This window comes from Pundamilia nyererei, unplaced genomic scaffold (assembly GCF_000239375.1).
Source record: "Pundamilia nyererei isolate P.nyererei 1_Seehausen unplaced genomic scaffold, PunNye1.0 scaffold00013, whole genome shotgun sequence".
Classification (NCBI taxonomy): domain Eukaryota; kingdom Metazoa; phylum Chordata; class Actinopteri; order Cichliformes; family Cichlidae; genus Pundamilia; species Pundamilia nyererei.
Window position 1 is genome coordinate 3,579,910 of NW_005187414.1, and position 18,662 is coordinate 3,598,571.

At 41.7% G+C, this 18,662-nt stretch overlaps 3 protein-coding genes across 7 annotated transcripts in view; 1 reads left to right on the forward strand and 2 right to left on the reverse strand.

Moving 5' to 3' along the window:
• Positions 1-3,179, reverse strand: part of mmut (methylmalonyl CoA mutase) — a 21,870-nt gene extending 18,691 nt beyond the window's left edge. The window contains exons 1-4 of the mRNA XM_005725068.1: positions 3,093-3,179; positions 1,602-2,035; positions 1,144-1,511; positions 898-1,055 (exon numbers count right to left, since the gene is read on the reverse strand). Coding sequence (XP_005725125.1) covers positions 898-1,055; positions 1,144-1,511; positions 1,602-1,998 — 923 coding nt within the window. The 5' untranslated portion in view covers positions 1,999-2,035; positions 3,093-3,179. The remainder of the gene's footprint in view (positions 1-897; positions 1,056-1,143; positions 1,512-1,601; positions 2,036-3,092) is intronic.
• Positions 3,180-4,119: 940 nt separating this feature from the next.
• Positions 4,120-13,648, reverse strand: fkbp1b (FKBP prolyl isomerase 1B). The gene is made up of 4 exons (XM_005724907.2): positions 13,409-13,648; positions 12,602-12,649; positions 5,761-5,873; positions 4,120-4,909 (listed from the first exon to the last, which is right to left on the reverse strand). Exons 1-4 carry the CDS (start codon positions 13,443-13,445, stop codon positions 4,781-4,783), a joined length of 327 nt encoding a protein of 108 aa, XP_005724964.1. The 5' UTR covers positions 13,446-13,648; the 3' UTR covers positions 4,120-4,780.
• On the forward strand, positions 13,630-18,479 carry wdcp (WD repeat and coiled coil containing). Of its 5 annotated transcripts, none has more exons than XM_005724905.1 (4): positions 13,630-13,676; positions 14,652-16,581; positions 16,861-16,981; positions 17,657-18,479. In XM_005724905.1, exons 2-4 carry the CDS (start codon positions 14,671-14,673, stop codon positions 17,848-17,850), a joined length of 2,226 nt encoding a protein of 741 aa, XP_005724962.1. In that variant the 5' UTR covers positions 13,630-13,676; positions 14,652-14,670; the 3' UTR covers positions 17,851-18,479. The 5 variants fall into 5 exon arrangements, with proteins under 5 accessions (XP_005724962.1, XP_005724959.1, XP_005724960.1 ...); XM_005724902.2 differs by lacking the exon at positions 13,630-13,676 and adding an exon at positions 13,715-13,995; XM_005724903.2 differs by lacking the exon at positions 13,630-13,676 and adding an exon at positions 13,715-13,920.
• Positions 18,480-18,662: the final 183 nt, after the last annotated feature.

An 18,662-nucleotide genomic window follows, 5' to 3' on the forward strand; every position in this document is an offset into this window, starting at 1 on the left:
ATTTAGACAAGCTAATATATTGGTTCGATCCTGGGTTTAATTTGCTGGAGCAGCAATTGACTGGTAACCTGCACCAGTAGTAGATGGATTCCTCTCAGTGGAATTATTTAGTTTAAATATTTTAAGCCTTTTCTAAACATGTCTTGTAACCTAACAAACTTATCTGGAGGCTCACTGGAGCTGTTTCAATACTGGCATAATGACACCACAACCTTAAATATAAAGACCACCAGACTCCAGATGTGAAATGTTTAAACAGCTTTTACAAAAAATAAGGTTCCAATCATTGGCACCCCTGTGACTGAATCTATATATTTGAAAATGTATTAAATATAGAGGAATACCTACCTTTTATTTACTTTTTATCTCATTTAATTTACAAAAATAACTTTGTAGCACCTCTGTTAATATTGTCAAATGAATGTGATGTAGTTATTTTTTAGCATGACTGAACTCATAATAGCAAAAAAAACATGTAATTTGTGCAATTCCAAGAAAAACTTGATTTGTTTTTTTCCCTTCTTTTTGTGGTAAATTGCGGCGGAAATGATGAGCATGCAATACCTGCATGTTTGTTTTCGATAATAGTTAAAGATTTATGGTTAATTGGCTTTACTTTTATGATGATTCACAGTAATTTAATGGTTTGATATAAAAACATTTGTTTACTGGTTAAATCTGCATCATCACTGTCATTGTGCATTAATATTAATGTAAGTTTTGACATTTACTGAGCGTCTTATTCATTCACCAACATCACAACTGTCATTTGTTGATATTGTGACCATAACTGGCAGCAATCCTGAAGGCATTTGTGACGTGTTATATCATAGATTTCTCAGAAATATAAACTATTATTAAATAACATTATTATTAAAACACTTTGTCAACTTTTACCTTGGAGCAAATTCATCTATGGTTAACCCTGCTTTCAGTCCAGTGCGGCAGTACTCCAGGCCATTAGCAATGGTGTAGGCTACTTCCAAGATCGCATCGGCACCGGCCTCCTGAAGATGGTAGCCACTGATGGATATGGAGTTGAACTTAGGCATGTGCTGTGAACATGACCGTGGTAGTAAATCAGTTACACTGTGTTCAACAGCACCGGAAAAAAGGTTTCATTAAACCTGTGCTAGTACATACCTTAGAGGTATATGCAAAGATGTCTGCAATGGCGTGCATGGAAGGTTCCGGGGGGAAAATATAGGTGTTGCGCACCATAAATTCCTTCAAAATATCATTTTGAATCGTGCCAGTTAGTTTCTCTTTTGGAACGCCCTGCTCCTCTCCGGTGACAATAAACATTGCCAACACAGGGATAACTGCTCCATTCATAGTCATTGAAACAGACATCTTCTCCAATGGGATTCCATCAAAGAGCAACTTCATGTCCTCAACTGTATCTATAGCCACTCCAGCCATGCCCACATCTCCGTGGACCCTGGGGTTGTCCGAGTCATAACCACGGTGTGTTGGGAGGTCAAAGGCCACAGAAAGACCCTGCTGACCAGCTGAAACGAGAGGGTCAAAGAGTAGCGTAATAATTATTTCAATGCAAGCTTAGCAGAAATGTGAAAAACGTAGACCACAACAAAACCTACCCTTTATGTTGTCTTTATAGAACTTATTGCTCTCCTCAACAGTGCTGAATCCAGCATACTGCCTGATAGTCCAAGGTCTGTATGTGTACATGGTGGGATAGGGCCCTCTAGTGTAAGGAAACACTCCTGGCAGTTCATCAGCAACATCTTTTGAGTCTGTTTTGGTGTACACGGGCTTGATGTTAATCCCCTCAGGAGTGTGCCAGATCAGATCTTCTGGGTTCTTCCCCTTCAGCTGTTTCTTAGCCAGACTGGCCCATTCAGAATGCAGCTCAGCATGGTCCTGACAGGGTACTGAAGTATGGATCAGAGAGCAGTGTGTGAGGGATGAGGAGACTGAAGTTCTAACCAGGTGCCGGGCAGCCATCGCTGCACATGCCCTCTGTGCGGTCAGCATGCTTACTGTTGGCTTAATCACTCACACATGGAAAAACCTGGAGGCAGAAGAGAAAAAGCTGCTCAAATCAGCAGTTGTAGTAAATTGGAACAATCTGGCAATTTCCAGTTAATGACTAATTAAATCTGTTTGACAGTTTAATACAAAACACAGCAGCAAGTGTCACTTCATAAACTAGAAATGTAAAGCTTACATGCAATGTTCTCATTTACTTTGGAAGATATTTTGCATGCATTGCTAGAGTTGTCTGTTTCATATCCTAAAGTGTTTTTGAAAGCAAATGAAATGATAATAAATCCATGTACTCAAACTTTATATCAGATTGTAAGTGCAGGTTAGGTAGTCTGCAGTGATGTGGTTAAGTTTACAGAGATGGGCCGTGTTGGACGGTTGCAGGGCAGACCGAGGTATTGTGGTCACGGCTAGGTTTGGTCCTGGGTACCAGCAGAGACATTTACAAGACAGAGATATGGCACTCAGTTCTAAAATGTAATTTATAAGATCATTTATATTTTAGATTGAAAGTTATTGGTAGAAGCATACCTACCAGAGGAGAAGCTTTTAAAATCTTATGTGTGCAAAGTTTGCAAACTTTTATGCAGATTGAATCAGATTTGACTGAATATTCTGCACATAAAAATTTATGGTTTGTTGACCTTTAAAATGCATTTCAATGTGACTAAATCAAGTTAAGTAACAGGCGGTGGACACCTGCTCTTTCGTGGCATATTTTAACTTGCAGATGATAAGAAATTAAAAGAGAAGATGCTAACTAGTTATTAGCATAGTGGTAAAGAAACAAACTGAATAAATACATGACTACATCACACTTTATCAAATTACAAAACCACGCGCTGTTTATGTCGCTGTGGTGGAATAAAACTACAGACTTATATGAGAGCAATATGCAAAAAAAAACAAAAGACTAGACTCGTTGCTAAGCTAAGTCAGCTAGCCGTAAAACGCTACCGAGCTGCACTCGTTTGCAATGGCGTAAACGTAAAAGCAAAACAGTGGTATACAACATGAGGCATATTGGTGCCTCGCGTGTTTAACAGTGAGTATTTTCAGAGATATTACAACAGAATTCTGACCTTGTCGTTTGTTTTCTTGTTCAGACTGATGACAGGCGTGTGTGCCTGTAGCCAATGGAGTTTGACAACAGAGACAGTCAGCCAATCGGTTGCGAGAATCAACTACAGTACCCTTTGACCTATTACACCGGAAATACATGTTACAGCAAAGATATTTGACTGTCGTAGAGATGAGCGACACAAACAGTTGTTAGTGTATGTGTATATTTCATTTGTTTTATTGGGTTATTCAGCTATTGATGTCGTTTCAGTTGTAGTAAACAATTAGTACAGTTGAAACATATTTTTTTATAATGACCACCCTTATTCCCTGTTTTGTCGAAGCGAAGACTGAGAATTCGTGTTTATTATTATTATTATTATTATTATTATTAGAGATTTCAGGAAAATTCAAGGTGATAAAAACAGACGTGCAATGACTGCATATAATTCAAACCCATAGTTAAATAAAAATGGTAACAACATATCACGTTTTGAAACTGAGATAAAGTAGGCCTACATGGACAAATCAGATTATGATGTATCTCCATATTAGTTCATCCGAAAAATGCTAGATGGGGTTGAATTCTCCCACAACATACTTAACTAACCACACCTTTATGGATCTTGGTTTGTGCATTGCGGCAGTCATGCTGGGACAGAAAAAGACCCTCCCAAAACTGGTCCCAGGAAGTTGAAACATCTGTATTCATCTTAATTTCTGGCCTGATGACCATTAAATACAGGTTTTAAAGGTCTTCTCCCCTGTATACAGATTTCTTGGCACACCAAGGACCTTTTTCTTGCAAAGAAATTTTATCCTTAAATGGAATAAGTATTAGTTTACATGTGTTTCTTGAAGTGATGAAGTCCTCCACATCTTGTCGTCTGAAGGCGAGATTCCAGATGTGATTAAATGCATGGTTTACTTATTTTACAAATAATTTGATTATGATTTCATAAAAATTTAACACAATATGTGAACTGGTAAACAGATGCCTCTGGAGGTAGCAATCAGTCATTCACAAATCACACAAAGGACACAGACTTTTTAACATAGTTCATGCCACTTTATTCAAGAGTTGGTCAATAAACTGTCATAGTAGCAATGGCTCTTAAAGACTTCTGTACAGTATTGATTGGGTTTGATTTTATAGGTTACACTTGCATGTTCACAAGGATTATAAAATATACCAAACACAGCAACATCATTCAGAGCATTCAGCAGGACAAGCCTTTTTTCAAAGTGGCGATGCAGACAGTGGTATATAATGCCCAGTAAATATACAGAGCAGACATTGTACTTTTAACCTATGTACCCTCAACTCCGCTGTTCAAACTGTAAGGCAATATATGTTTTGATTGCAATGTAGTACGGCTTTTCAAAGAGAACAGGGATCAACAAAATTTACAACATTAAATGAAGTTCAACAAAACAAGCATGTGTAACAAACAAACCAAAACGTGTGTGTGTGTATAAGAGTCTTGTACGACATGAACATTTTCTTGCAGCATCTAGCTCAAAACGATGGCAACGAAACAGAAGACGCGTTTAAATACCTAACTGAAGAAAAAGACGAAGGCTGTGAAAACAGAGAAACATAAGAGCAGGTGGCTGTGAGAGGCGTCAGTCGGGTATGGTCTCCCGGTTGTGGGTTATGGTGAATGCAGCCCCATTAGCCTTCTGCCTTTGCCTTTTACCCCATGCGTCACTCCAGCTTAAGCAGCTCCACATCAAAAATAAGGGTTGCGTTTGGTGGGATGACTCCGGGGTGGCCTGTTGTTCCATAAGCCATATCCGGTGTGCAGGTGATTTTAGCCCTCTGGCCCAGGCTCATCTGCAGCACAGGAGGGGAGAGGACAGCAGAACACACTGAGTATTTATGTGCATTTTCTTGTACTTTACGCCTACGCCCGAAAAGTCCCTTGTCACAGAACACAAAACACTTTTTGACTTGTAAATTAATACCCTATTCAAGTGTCCCAGTAAACAATAACAGTGTGACAGTTGGCAGGCAAACATAATACCAGGAACCTGAAACACAAGCAGATATTCGGAACTCAGGGCTTTTGTTTGCGTACTTTACCAAGAGGCCCGACCACAAGTAAAATATGAGAAACTGCATAGTTTATTCTCCTTTCATAACAGATCTTGGTTTCTACTCACTGCAGCTGTAAAAGACCACTTTCAAGCAGACAGCAATCAAGTCAGCTACTCAGCATTACATACACAACTGCAGAAAATAAGTAATGTCAGACTGCTGTTGCTGTTGATGCTGTGACTCCATTTGTCCTCATTCATCTGTTTTCTCTAACTGAAAACTCTGTAACTGTGTATTTTCTGTGGCTGCCATTATCATACAAGAGCTGAAGGAAGGAATGTGTTACAGCTGAACCAATCTGAACTCCAATAGCTACAGTAGAATCTGTTTTACAGCCTCCCTCTCATTGTTGCTGACCACTGCAGTACACCTAAGCACAATTTAAAAAACAAACAACTGCAGTGGTGCACCTGTTCACTGTATGAGAGCACCTTCAGAATTGCAACTAACTGTTAGGTATGATCAATTAAAACCTGGCAGTATAAACGAATAAATGAAGTTCAATATGTACTTAGAACATGGAATGCATAACGTACTGCTTAATACTAAAAGACAAAACAAGCAGGGCCTCAACCTTCCTCTCTTACCTGTGCTACTCCTTCTTCCCAGCCTTTAATGACCTCGCTATGTCCAATCTTGAACTTGAAGGGCTTGTTCCTGTCTCGCGAGGAGTCGAACTTTTTCCCGTTCTGCAACATACCTGCCAAAAAAACATATGAAAACAAAATTTAGAGGCAAAATAAACTCAAAAATCAAAAGTGCATGGGCATAGTTAGCTGCTGCAATAACCAGGAATTTTTCTGGTGGGACTTCTTGGGTCTGTTTCAACTTCTTAAATGAACAGAGGAAATGTGAATCAGGAAGAACTGGCCTGGTTTAGTGGATTCTTTTTAAAGTTAACTAGGCCATTGCTTAACTGTATGTAGACCACAGCGAGAGAAAGGGGTAACAAAGGCAAAGCGGGACTCAGCTCCTTCAGAACAATGACTGACCATTCAGGCATGACAGGGCTGTTGTTGCTGTGGCGGTTAAACTACTAAAGGCATGAAAACACTAAATCATTTCATTAGCCACAATCTCAATCCCTGTTCTTTTACTCTGATAGGTCGTGAACTTTGGGAACCGTTGGCGGCCAGAAAAAAGCAACAGCAGCAACTTAATGGTGTTTGTTATTTTCTCTGCACAATCTATTGTTGTGGAACAGGAAACTTGTAACTGCAAACAAAGTTCAAATAACTAAGATTAGAGATTCAGAGATTATACAATATAATGCAATGATGTGCATTACCAACCAATATAATAATGTGTTTTATTTCAAGTAATTAACATATTTAATATAATAAGATTTTAATAATAATAATATTTTGTCCTCCATCCTCTAGAAACACAGATTAAAAGGTTTCGTTTTTACATAAATAAATTAAATAATAAAAAAAAAATAATAATGATCCGCTATCACTTTGGAGGTTGTTCTGGTACATTATTTTATCTCTATGTCATAGTGTGAATACTTGGCATTTAAAGCTGGTGTTAGCTGAAGTTTAGTTACAGTGTCTTGCTCATCCAGTCATATGAAAGTTGGTACTGTACTCCTTCTCCACTTTCATTCCCCCACTAAACTTAGAAGGTCCATCATTTCCAAGAAGTCCAGTAGCCCAGATATGAGCGGGCTGGGCCAGGTCCAGCTGCGGAGTCATCAGGTTCACACCCCCTGGTGAATACCACCTGCTGCAGGGCATTCAAGTAGCAGAAACACAAAACCTTCTTGCAGAAAAGTCGTTTGAGTTTCTAGCAGCAGTTGGCTGCACACTGAAGAAAAACACTGACACAGAAAATGCATTTCAGCTAAACTGAAATGCATTTTTACAGCAGTGCATACTCCTGCAGGTTGGGGCTGTCTCTGTGCAGTTTGCATGTCCTCCCTAAGCCTATGTGGGTTTCCTCTGTGTGCTTCGGTTTCCCCCCACATATAACAAACCTGTTTGTTAGATTAATCAGAGATTACCTGTCTATCTCAGCCATGTGATAGAGCGTTCAGGATGAACCCCAATTCATTGCCCTGCATCTGTTGTAACTGGTTTCAGTTCACTCCAAACTCAAAGATGGAAAAAAAAAATACTGGTGGCTGCCAGTGCTACCCCTCAGCTTCCAAGTGGGTATCAATTTGTTTGGTAGTGTATATATAGTACAGTATCAATTTCAAAATCGTACGTCACCTTTTTCTCAACTCATCACATTCACAAGATTTTCAGAAAACTTGACCTCTGACCTAGAGGTCACTGAGATTTGAAGTCGTCTGATATTTATAGTAGATGCAACCACGGTATCAAAATCCTGCAATTCCTCTGTGACAGGAATGATAGACCGAACCACATATTTCACTCTTTACACACTTCTTTATTCCGGATGTCGCTTCTTAGACACAGCCGGAGCTTAGCTGACAGCCACACACAACAACAACAACAAACCCCAACCTCAGGTCCCGGCACGTTTAATATAGGGGAGGCGTGATGAGCTGATGGAGCTCAGGTGTGTCAGCCTCCCCCACAGCCGTGCCACGAACCACGCCCCGCCACAGCTTCATTCTGGAGTTATCCCAGTCACAAGATTTTAAGAAAACTTAACCTCTGACCTTGGCCCTGAGGTCGAGGTTCAACCAGCCCTGAAATTTTTATTAGATGCACCGATGCGCCTCCATTGAGTCGTTCTCAAGTTATCGCATTGACAAACTTCTGTGTTCACGCCGCCCACCCACCCAGTTGGATGACGACAATACCCCACCGTGTTTTTACGGCTGATGTGTAAAAAATTGATGGACTGTGACACAACAGAACGCAGACACAACAAACACACTCATGCTCAGTGTGTCCTTCCTGGCCGGGAGGGCCACCCCAATGGAAAGTGGGCCGGCCTCTGGTGCTGGCCCCCCGCCCTCCGTTGTAAAGTGAAAATTTACAAAAACAAGGCAGAGGCTCAATCAATACACATCCTCAAAATATCATCAATATATCAGTCGGGCTCCAATCTGGACACAGATAGCTCATTTCACACAGGCAGCTAGGTGTCTGCCCCTGCCAGACCACACCCTTCACCAGGGGAGGCCAGCATGGAACAAGGCTAAACGAGGACCAGGCCGTGGACTATGAATTGCAACACATTGGACCCTGTGTTAATATTCTATAATAATCTGTTTCCTGGAGATCACAGAGATAGCCATAGCAAAATCCCAAACTGCTAACTAAACCACACTCGTATCACTGCTCTATTATCACTATTTGTACAGCCGAGCATGGGTGAGGTCTTTGCAAAAATACAGCCAAGCCTGTCCCTTCTGAGGTTGGCTCCTAGGCTCTCCTTGTGAGAAGCTTACACTTGGTAGTGGCTAGCTATCGCTGTAAAAAGCCATTCCACACAGGGGTGGGGCTATTTTTACTTTGTTTACCTTATCCTGTCTTAGCCCCTGTCTAGGATGGCTGCCAACACAGCAAGCCCCTTGGCTCAAATGTGGATGAAATGAGATGTGTGTAAAGCTATCTGAGTATGTGACTTACATGTCTGCTGTGCTTCACACCTGCAGGCACAGACATCTTAATAACAAGAGTCTTCATCATTCTTCATTTCTATAGCCAAGCAACTGGGATAGGGCATATGAGTAAAGTTGACACCGGAGCCTGAAAGTAATCCTCAGCCATGACTTAAAAGTCACTCTAATACTATCATTAAGTGCAAAAAGAGCTTTTTTCTAACTAGATATGGAGTGTCCTAGATCTTTAGTGGAGCCTAGTAGTTCACTTGATAAATAATAATGTGCTCTAATATCACTTTTCCTCCAGTCTTGCCTGCCAAGTAGGTACTGCATAGATATTCGATCCATGTTCATAACACAAGTTGCAAAAAGCCTGTGAAGCACTCAGACAACCCAATAGTCAATGATTTTCAGCAGAAGCCTTTCTACTAATCTTGGAGCTGGACATCAGCCTCCCATTGTTTGCTCAACTATATGAACAACCACTCTCCCATGGAGGAAGACTTTGGCATCTTCTGACACACAGCTTGATCTATTTCTGGGTCAAACACGTAGAACCGCGAGGTCTCAGTTTCTGTCTGTTTTATGCTAAAGTCTGGAGGACAAACATGGTAAGGTATGATGTCCACATTTAGGAATGACATCACATGCAGCACGAGCTTCATGTCAAAAGAGGCTACAATGCCATTCATCTTCGTAGCTTAGTGCCATACTTCATCAAACTTCAAACCGCATGAGCTACTTTTGTTGTCTCATGTTGACTGACATCAGATCTGCTTTAATTTTCCTCTTGCAGCAAAATGAGCTTCAGACTGCAGGACTGCAGCTGACAGAGCTGCCACTCTGTGAGCAGACTTGCAGTCAGCCATGAGAGAAACAAGAATGCAAGACAGGATAAATTATTGGAGGCCTGAGCCATCAACGACCACTCGGCTAATTTGGGTGGCTACAACTTTCACCAGAGTGAGAGGAAGGTCGCTCGCATATCTGAGCGTCTGTGTGCCTCTGGCATGTGTGCATCTGCATTTTCAAAATCCCAGAGGTGAAAGTGAGAGCCAAAAATTGCACAGCATTAAGAGAATGCGTGAGAAAGCCTCTCCAGCAGAGTGGCTTCATATCCCAATATGTATTGGGAAATCACTCTCTCTCCTTACTCTTACTGTTTGCCTTTGCTATCTGGAAAACACCAGGGGAGGGTGGAGTGGAGTTGAGGGTACAGTCTGTGTTTTTGCACCGAGAGCCAGCTGACTTATGTTACAAATCCACACCAACCTGTATTACAAACATTATCTTTTTTTCAGAGTGTCAGCTAATCTTGTCGTGTAGCTTTTAATTAAAACACTTGTCCTCTGGGGCACTGAAACTGTGAAGTATAATCTTAAAACTTCCCTGCCTCAGTTTCTTACAAATCCCTTGATAACTACCTGAAACTAGTTGAACCGATGTATCAAATTTAACTGGGTTAACATAATAACAGTTCAGCAAGGAATTAAAAAAACCCTCCTCCCTCACTATAGGATCGGAGACTTGTTTAGTCCATAAAAACCTTGATGTGAGGAACACATTATATCAATTCTGCAGATTACAATACAAATACTCCCAGATTATCTACATAAACCACATTCTTAGCCAATTTCATGTGTTCATCACCAAGTTCAGCTCTACCCTTAAATATATTTTGCAAATGCACTTCCTGCATTTATACAAAACTGTATTTATAGCTCTTTGGGCGTTCCTTTATTGAAGCCTCAGTTTGGCTCAACTATGTATTTTTGAGTTGTATTCCAATAAGTATAAGCATCTTATGAGTAAGTTAGCGTAAATCGAAACAAAAAGACAAACAAAAGATGGGGAGTACCTCAATGAAATAGGTGACGAATGTAACAAAAAGAAGAGTACCCATGCTAATTGTTGGGGGTGGCTATGGATCAAGTGGTAGAGCTGGCTGTCCATCACCAGCTCCTACAGTCCAAGCGTCAAAGTATCCTTGGGCAAAATACAGAACTCTGAGTTTCCCCTGATGCATTCATGGAAGCGTGAATGTGTAGTAAAGTGGTTAGGTATGGATAAAAGCAATGGATGCATATGTGATTAGGATGAGATTTGTAATAGAAAGTGCTTTGAGTGCTCAAATTGAGTAGAGAGGCACCATGTAATTCCCAGTCGATTTACCATTTGTAGATTTTGCAGACAGGATTCTTTACATTTGTCCCTCTTATAAATAAAAAAATGCAACAGGTAACAACACGGAGAAAGGAAATAAAGCAGAAAAAGGAAAAGCTTTTTTATATGTGCAATCCAGCAGAGGTGGTGCAGTCTTGATGGAGTTTAAAACTTAAAGGGGCCCTAATGTGCTCATTTTCATCCCCTATGTTTAATTCTTGCTCACAGCGAGAGAAGGTCTGCATTATTTGCAGATCTAAATTATTCTTACTTTAAGAGTAGAAATACTTTATTTGCCCTAGTATTGGGAAGCTCTTTATATAATCCTGGGTTTTGATGCATTACCTAAATGTCAACAACCTCACCAGAACCCAAAGTTTAGACACCTTTAAATCCCAAAACTCTGATGCACGAATCGAATGAAACAAGGGACCAGAACTGGGCAAATTCTACCATTCTTGGCATGGACTGGCCGCTCAGCCTCCAGTGTGTCCGATTACGAGTTTCACGCATAGAGCAGTGCAACAGGACCAGGCAAATGAATTAATTTTTAATTAATTTTTGGCTTTCAATATTGTAACAATATATCCATCCACCCATGTTCATAACTGCGTATTCAACAGTAGAGGGGAGCAGAGACACCAAGTGTCAATCAAACCCTTACTCTAGAATGCTATGTGGCACATCTCAAGAGCCTAGCTTCACAATTTGAGACGTATAAATTAAGATTACATTCGCCTGACATATGAAGGATCCCCAGTTCCAGACACAAACCCAGCCTCGAGGGATCACCAGCTAGTCTACTTGCAGGGCCAGACTGAAGCAGATATATGGAAGGGTTGCATCAAACATGCAGATCCATCCACTAGGCGACTCAATGGAAATAAGGCAGCAGCCAAAAAAATGGGATACCTGAAATTAGGCTTAAAGGCAAATCCAACTTTCCCCAGAAGAGTTTATAGCACAACATCCTAGTATAAGGTACAGTATAGGGCATAGTTGTTGTGGATCGTTTTGTCTCTAATGACACACACACACTAGTCAAACAAAGCTGCAATTTTCACATAAGGTTAAACACTATGCATAGGTCAATCAAGATATACAGCCAGTATTACAGTAGATTAGGAAAATCACATTAACCCATTTCAAATGATGAAAATGAAGTCCCAAAGCTACAAGATGGAACTACATGGACGTGTACGTTCAATAAAAATAAATAAATACTTACAAACTCGAAACCAACCCTCTTTACTACACAGACCATAGCCAGAGTGTGTACAATTGCATTTATAACCACATAATAACCATGTGATACTCAGACAGTCAACAGACGAGATGCCAGCGAGGTTTATTTACTTTCTGTCTGACCTAGTTGTGTGGTCTGCTAACCCGAGGCCATAGAGCAACCCAAATTCATTTCCCAAAAGTCTCAGCGTCTTATTGTCGCACCTAAAAACTTGGCAATCTGACAAGACACAAACAGGAAAAACATGCCCATTTGAATGAATATGTGCATGTCAGCACACCCTAAGACAAAAAAACAAAAAAATCAGTATTTTCTGGTTCTGTCGGCAACTTGCAAGTGTAACCAACACTCAGTTACACAATGTTACGAGCATTTTGCATATTTTGAAAGCTTGGTGTGTTGTGCACATATTTCCCCCTATGGACTCCAAGACAGAAAAAAATGCAGAGAATGAAAAAAGCGGGGGAGAGAGAAGAAAGAGAAAGGAAGTTACCTATGTAATGAACAACACATGTTTGGCCTTTCTTTGGAAATGTTCTTCCTGTTAATGAAAGAGAGAAAAAACAAGTGTTAGTGTGTGTTTGTATACTCTCTGAGGCTGGCAGGTTAATCTTGTAATTAGACTGGCAGTCTCATTAGCAAATGCAAGGTTCAGTCTGGTGGGGTGCTGATGCCAGTACTATTGCACCCTCTTTACACTTTCGGACATACTAAAGTGAAATATGCATCTGTCATCCTCATGCTGTAACTTTAGCCTGCAGGCATTTTTTTTCCTACATAGTAATAGAAATAGTAGAGTAATTAGCTATCAGATGCACTTTAATTTAGCAGTGCCTATAAGGACACTGTAGTCTGCCTTACCCAGCCCTAGATTTGGTGTCTTTCACTCTTGAGCTGACTGACTGCTTACACATGAGTAACTCTTCAAATGTTTCCCTACGTGCCTATGTGTCGATTATTTTGAAAGCTAATGCTCAATTTTAAAACACTGGACGGAGTTTGACTTCACAGGATGGAGAGTTCTAGAAAGATGCCGTGCAGGCGTCAGTGGTTTTAAACTGTAAAAGAAGAAACTAAACTAAAATCAAAACAGGGTAAAGCCGCAGCATACTACCGTTAATTGCTAAATTTCTACTGGATACATTCACTCGCGTCGCACACATCTTAATATTAATCTTGACAAAAAAAAATGTAAATATTTAAAAATATCTGAATGGCATTCCGGGGAACTACCGTGCCCCGACAACACCAGCACCACCAACCCTCATCAAAGCACACATAGGCGAATAAATCCGCTTACCATCACCGGGAGATATCGTCTCGACCTCCACGCCCATGGTTGTGCTGCTTCAAATATTAGCTATAAAGCATACAGCCGACAAAGCTTTTTTTTTCTTAGAGCCAGTTCTACCCTTTTGCAGCTACAAGTCGGGCTTTAGCGACAGAAACCAGGCATTCACCCACCCGCCGTAGCTAACTGCCAAGATATTTTCCACTTCGCAGGGAGGCAGCGTAGAGATCTACAACCCCACTACGTACGTCGTCTTCAGCCCTGCAGACCCCTGGAGGTGAGATAAAGCTCGAGTGTCTAATGTCAGTTGAATTTTCATTTTCTGGTTTGTCATAGTCTTTATTAAGTTTATCAAGTCCCTCTAAGTAAGCCAATTTTTTTTTTGTTAATTCGGGCTATATAAAACTAGAGCGCTTGTTAAAAGTGAACTACGTCTCCCACAATGCACCGAAACTGTCGAGTAGTTTTGCTTCCGTGTCATGTACTAAGAAACGTTGGAGGCGATTTTTAACCGGTAAAACGTGAGTTTGCTGACATGAGAGTTAATGTTCACTGTTTTATACGAGCTCCCTGGAACGTGTTTTTAGTTTTGTAAGGTATGCTGAGCTTTAAAACTCATGTTTGTGTCGAATCTAGCTTTAATTATCTGTTTGCGCGATATATTTTTTAAAGGGAAGCAGCAAGTTAATCTCGCTAGTGATTTCCAATGTTTATTAATTGAATTAATGAGCATTTCTCCTTTTCGTGGTTTGTGTCTACGCGTTTTAAGCTGATGTGCAGTAATCAATCCACACAGTAAATCTGTTTTCTGAAGAATCTGATTGTGTTTAATGTGCTCCAGTGTTAAAATGGTGTTTACATTTTAAGTCTGTTACAGTTTTCTTTCTCTGATGACGTGTATTTGAAGACTTAATGTACTTTTTGTAATCATGTCAGAGTCTAAAAAGACAAATACTTTAATGAGACACTCTTATTCAACACATACTAATGTTAATACCCTTAGGTCCTAAAGGGCCTGTGTGTTGTTAAGGTCATCAGGCGTAAGCAGCTATAGGTGTTCGTCACCACTGCCTCAGGCACAGAGGGATTAAAGCATGTACTTGGAAGGAGACACAAGAGAGGCTTTTGCTATTCTTAATCTGCATAGGTAGCAATAGCCACTCGTCGTCAAGACCCATTTAGAAGACATACAGGACTCTATTATCAATGTTAACGCTGTGACTCTTTTGTTATCTTTTTCTCTTTGGATAAGCTTCTTCATACCTGCCAGGATGGATCTTGGTAAGGCAAAGCTGCTCAGGACAGGTCTCAACACACTGCACCAAGCCATCCACCCTGTGCATGGGATTGCTTGGACAGATGGCAAGCAAGTCTGCCTAACATCTCTCTACTTTATCAACGGCGACGTGAAGTTTGGCGACACAAACGTCATCGGGCAGTTTGAGCATGTCTTCGGACTCTTCTGGGGCCCCCTGTGCTGCTCTGATTCTCCCGCCTTGCTGGCTGTGCAGCACAAGAAGCATGTTACCGTGTGGCAACTGCAGCTCAGTGCTCTTGAACAGAACAAGCTGCTGTGCACGCAGACCTGTGAGATGAGCGAGCCTTTCCCCTTGCTTTCACAAGGCTGCGTTTGGCACCCTAAACTGGACATTCTTGCTGTGCTGACTAAGAGAGACACCTCTGTGCTGTTTTCTGTCAGGGTGGACAACAGAAGAATCAAAGCAGATATCAAAGGTAGTGGACTCATCCACTGTGCATGCTGGACTAAGGATGGCACACGCCTGGTGGTGGCTATAGGCAGTGCCCTTCACTCCTACATCTGGAATGACATCCAAAAGAGTCTGGTGGCCTGTTCCTTCTGTCCCATCTTTGACGTGGGAGGCTATATCTGTGCCATTGAGGCCACCGGGGAAGCTCAAGTAGCTGTGGCTACGGAGCTGCCGCTGGATAAATTATGTGGGTTAAATTCTGGCATAGCGTTTGACTTACCAGCAGAGACAGAGGCCCTGCACGGCCATGGCTCTCACATGTCAGATGATGACAGCCTTCTGGATTCGAGGAGAAGATCCTTCGAATCTGAAAGGTCCTACATCCCTAGCTCAGGTCCTCTTGATATTACCCATCTTCTGGCGAGACACCGTCGCTCTGACCCCAGCCCCCTTATCCACTTGCGTCGCAGGGACACTGTAACAGGCTCCGGGCAGGACTCCTCGCACCTCATTCTGGTTACCTATGAGCGAAAGGTCACCACCACTCGTAAAGTCAGCATTCCAGGGATTTTGGTCCCAGACATTGTGGCTTTTGATCCCCGTGGTTCCACAGTTGCTGTTGCATCAAACACATGCAACATGGTTCTTGTGTACTGCATCACAGCCTCCACGATGCCAAACATACAGCAGATCTCTCTGCAGCAGAACGAGAGACCCAAAGGAGTCTGTTTCCTCAGCGATAAGATTTTACTGTTGATGGTGGGTCGCCAGAAGTCCAACGACCCCGCCTTCCTCCCATCTGCTAACACTGACAAATATATTCTTCATCTCATAGCCAAAGAGTTGATCTACGATGGAGAGTCGCCTATGTCTCCTATCATACCATCCTCCTCTGCTCAGAGCCATGAGTCCACCTCTAATTTCTGCACAGGGATTAGGAGGCACTCAGAGCACCTGTCAAAGGATGACAGAGAGCGCCCAGGGATAAAAGACTTGATACTGCCTGGAAGGGGGGTAGTTTGCTCACCGGGGAACAGGCGAAGATTGGTCGAGGAGGTGAGAAGCAGCGAGCACAGCCCCATCACCAGCTCTGTGGACTTATCAGACAGAGCCCCGTCCAGTGCCTCTTCAGTTACAGTAGAAAACTTTGACATGGACCACATCAGCCGCATGGCCAGCCTGGCGGTGGCCGGACAGGTCAGCAGAGATTCCAGCCGAGCCAGTTCTCCTCGCTTCGAACCATCTGACAAGATGCACACAGAGCCGACGCTGCCTATGCCTGAAAAGACTCCCGGCAAGGCCAAGGAGCGCGCGCTGGAGCAGCTCGTTCACAACATGGAAAGACTTTTTACACGCTTTGCAGAAGTGCAGCAGTGCCTGACAGAAATCAGAGATTACACTCAGAATGGCAAAAAGGCCCCAAGTGTCTACCCTAATGCCAGCGAACCCCCGTATGTCAATGTCACATGCCAGGTACAGTTTTACGTGTTATGGTTGATAGCCTATTATAAATATATCATAAATCATCTACACTGTTTGTATTGTTCAGTGCGGGAATAATAATCTTGCTACAGACGCTAAGACAAGACAGCTAAAGAACTTAAAATCAATTCAATGTGACGTGAGCGCACACATTTAAAGTACGGTGTTTAATTAACGTCTGTTAAATAAGAATATTGCATTTTTTAACATATCATAATAGCCACGAGCATGTCTCTTTCCATCACATGTCCTTTCTTTATGCTCACGCAGAAGCAGTTGTCAGAAAATGTTTTTATTGACGAGCGGAGGCCGGTGCTGCTGTGCGACGGGAAACTGTGTCTGCGTGCGCTCCAAGACCTCTTCAACCTTACCATCGTGGAGATGATGTATGGTATGTTCACAAAATTGGATTTGGCATCAGTAGGTCAACAGTAACAAAGTATAGCAAATAGCACGTGTCCTCTGCTACTTGTTTTCTGTTGTTTGTGCATTTTAAGTGGCATTTCCCTTAATGTAAAGCAGTACCTAAGCTGCCTCTGTGCAAAAGCCTCATCTGTTGTTTTTCATGTGCGATTAACCGTGTTGTGACACAGGGTGTAAAGGGTTAATTAACTAAAATCACTCTGAGGAAATTTCTTCTGGTCCTCAAGTGGGGTCAACTGCAAGTCATTGACTAAATGTTAAGATCTGTATGCTCTTGCTGGCTTTATTCACCATGAAGGCATCCCCCTCAGATTGCTCTGTACTTTATAAGAAACCTTATTTATTGCAGTCAGTTGTAATTTCAGGCAACTTGTGGTGGCATTGTTCTTCCGATAGCGTGCGTGAGCTATAATTGGAAGTGATTAAAAGCCTAAGTCAGATTATAAGGTCTTAAACAAAAGCAGCTTACTACCATTTAATGTGCATAGTGTTTTGTTGCTGCTGTAGCAAAGACTGGCTTTCCTAAACTGAGACCACCAAAATGTAGGTCGCACAAACTACAGTTTCTAAACTACACTGACATTTAGAAAACCATACTAAGTCAAAAAGTCCTAATTGTCGTTTTGTTTATGTTTATATCCAGGACCGTTGTGGGTTGTACTTGTGGCAGATGCAGATGGCTTTGTCCCTCTGACATTTAAGCCCAAGGAGGAGCTCACGGTGCGGAACGGGAAGCGGAAATCAACCCTGCGGACTCCCGGGAGTCCAGAGAACTCTTGCCCATCCAGTCCAGCCCCCAGCCAAAGCCCCAACACAACCACAGAGGCCTCCGTGTAGCCACTCCTAACGCACAGTTCAATATATGGACTCACAAAACAATGTCCCTCTGTTACCATGATGTATTCGACTGTCAAATGGACCGCAGCTGTATGACAAAATTACTCTTGTGTGTGTCGAAATGACAGCCGTTTGACAAGAGATGCTCATTGCACTCCATGCATTGTTTACATTTTCTTCTTTTAAAAAAACAAAACCTGTGCAGTTCATGTTTTTGCTGAAGCAGGACGTGCTGATTAGCAGTCCAGCAACAGCGGCGAGTACGTTTTAGATATGTTTGGGACATGTTTCTGATTGTTCTGACGTCTTATATGAACAAATGGAGGCTAATGGTCTTTTTTTTGAAGCAGAAGTAGATGTATGAAATTCAGGTTTTACACTTAAAATGTCAAGTTTAGCACTTTAACATCTCAAATGTTCTGTCTACGAGAGACCCAAAGGATTTTCCATCCTGCTAGAATTTTAATACATTCAGGAAAACCCATGTGACCACTAGAGGGGGCAACAGTCAACAGTAACTTTTCTCTCATGGTCATACCCTGCTGTTAGGACCGCTGTGGTTTGTTTTGAATGTCCAAAGAAAGGAATGTTTGGGGAGCTTTCTGAAAATTAAATTTGTATATGTAGTGCTTCTTCGTCTGTTATTTTCCACCGCACCACCTCCTCGGTAAAGATCCCCCAAAACAACCATTACAAAAAGCACTCTCTACAACATTTATTCATCTCATATCATCAAACCTTTTGGAATCATATATTATAAATAAATAACAGTGTTGTAGAGCTAAACACAGCAAATAACTCTATACATTCAT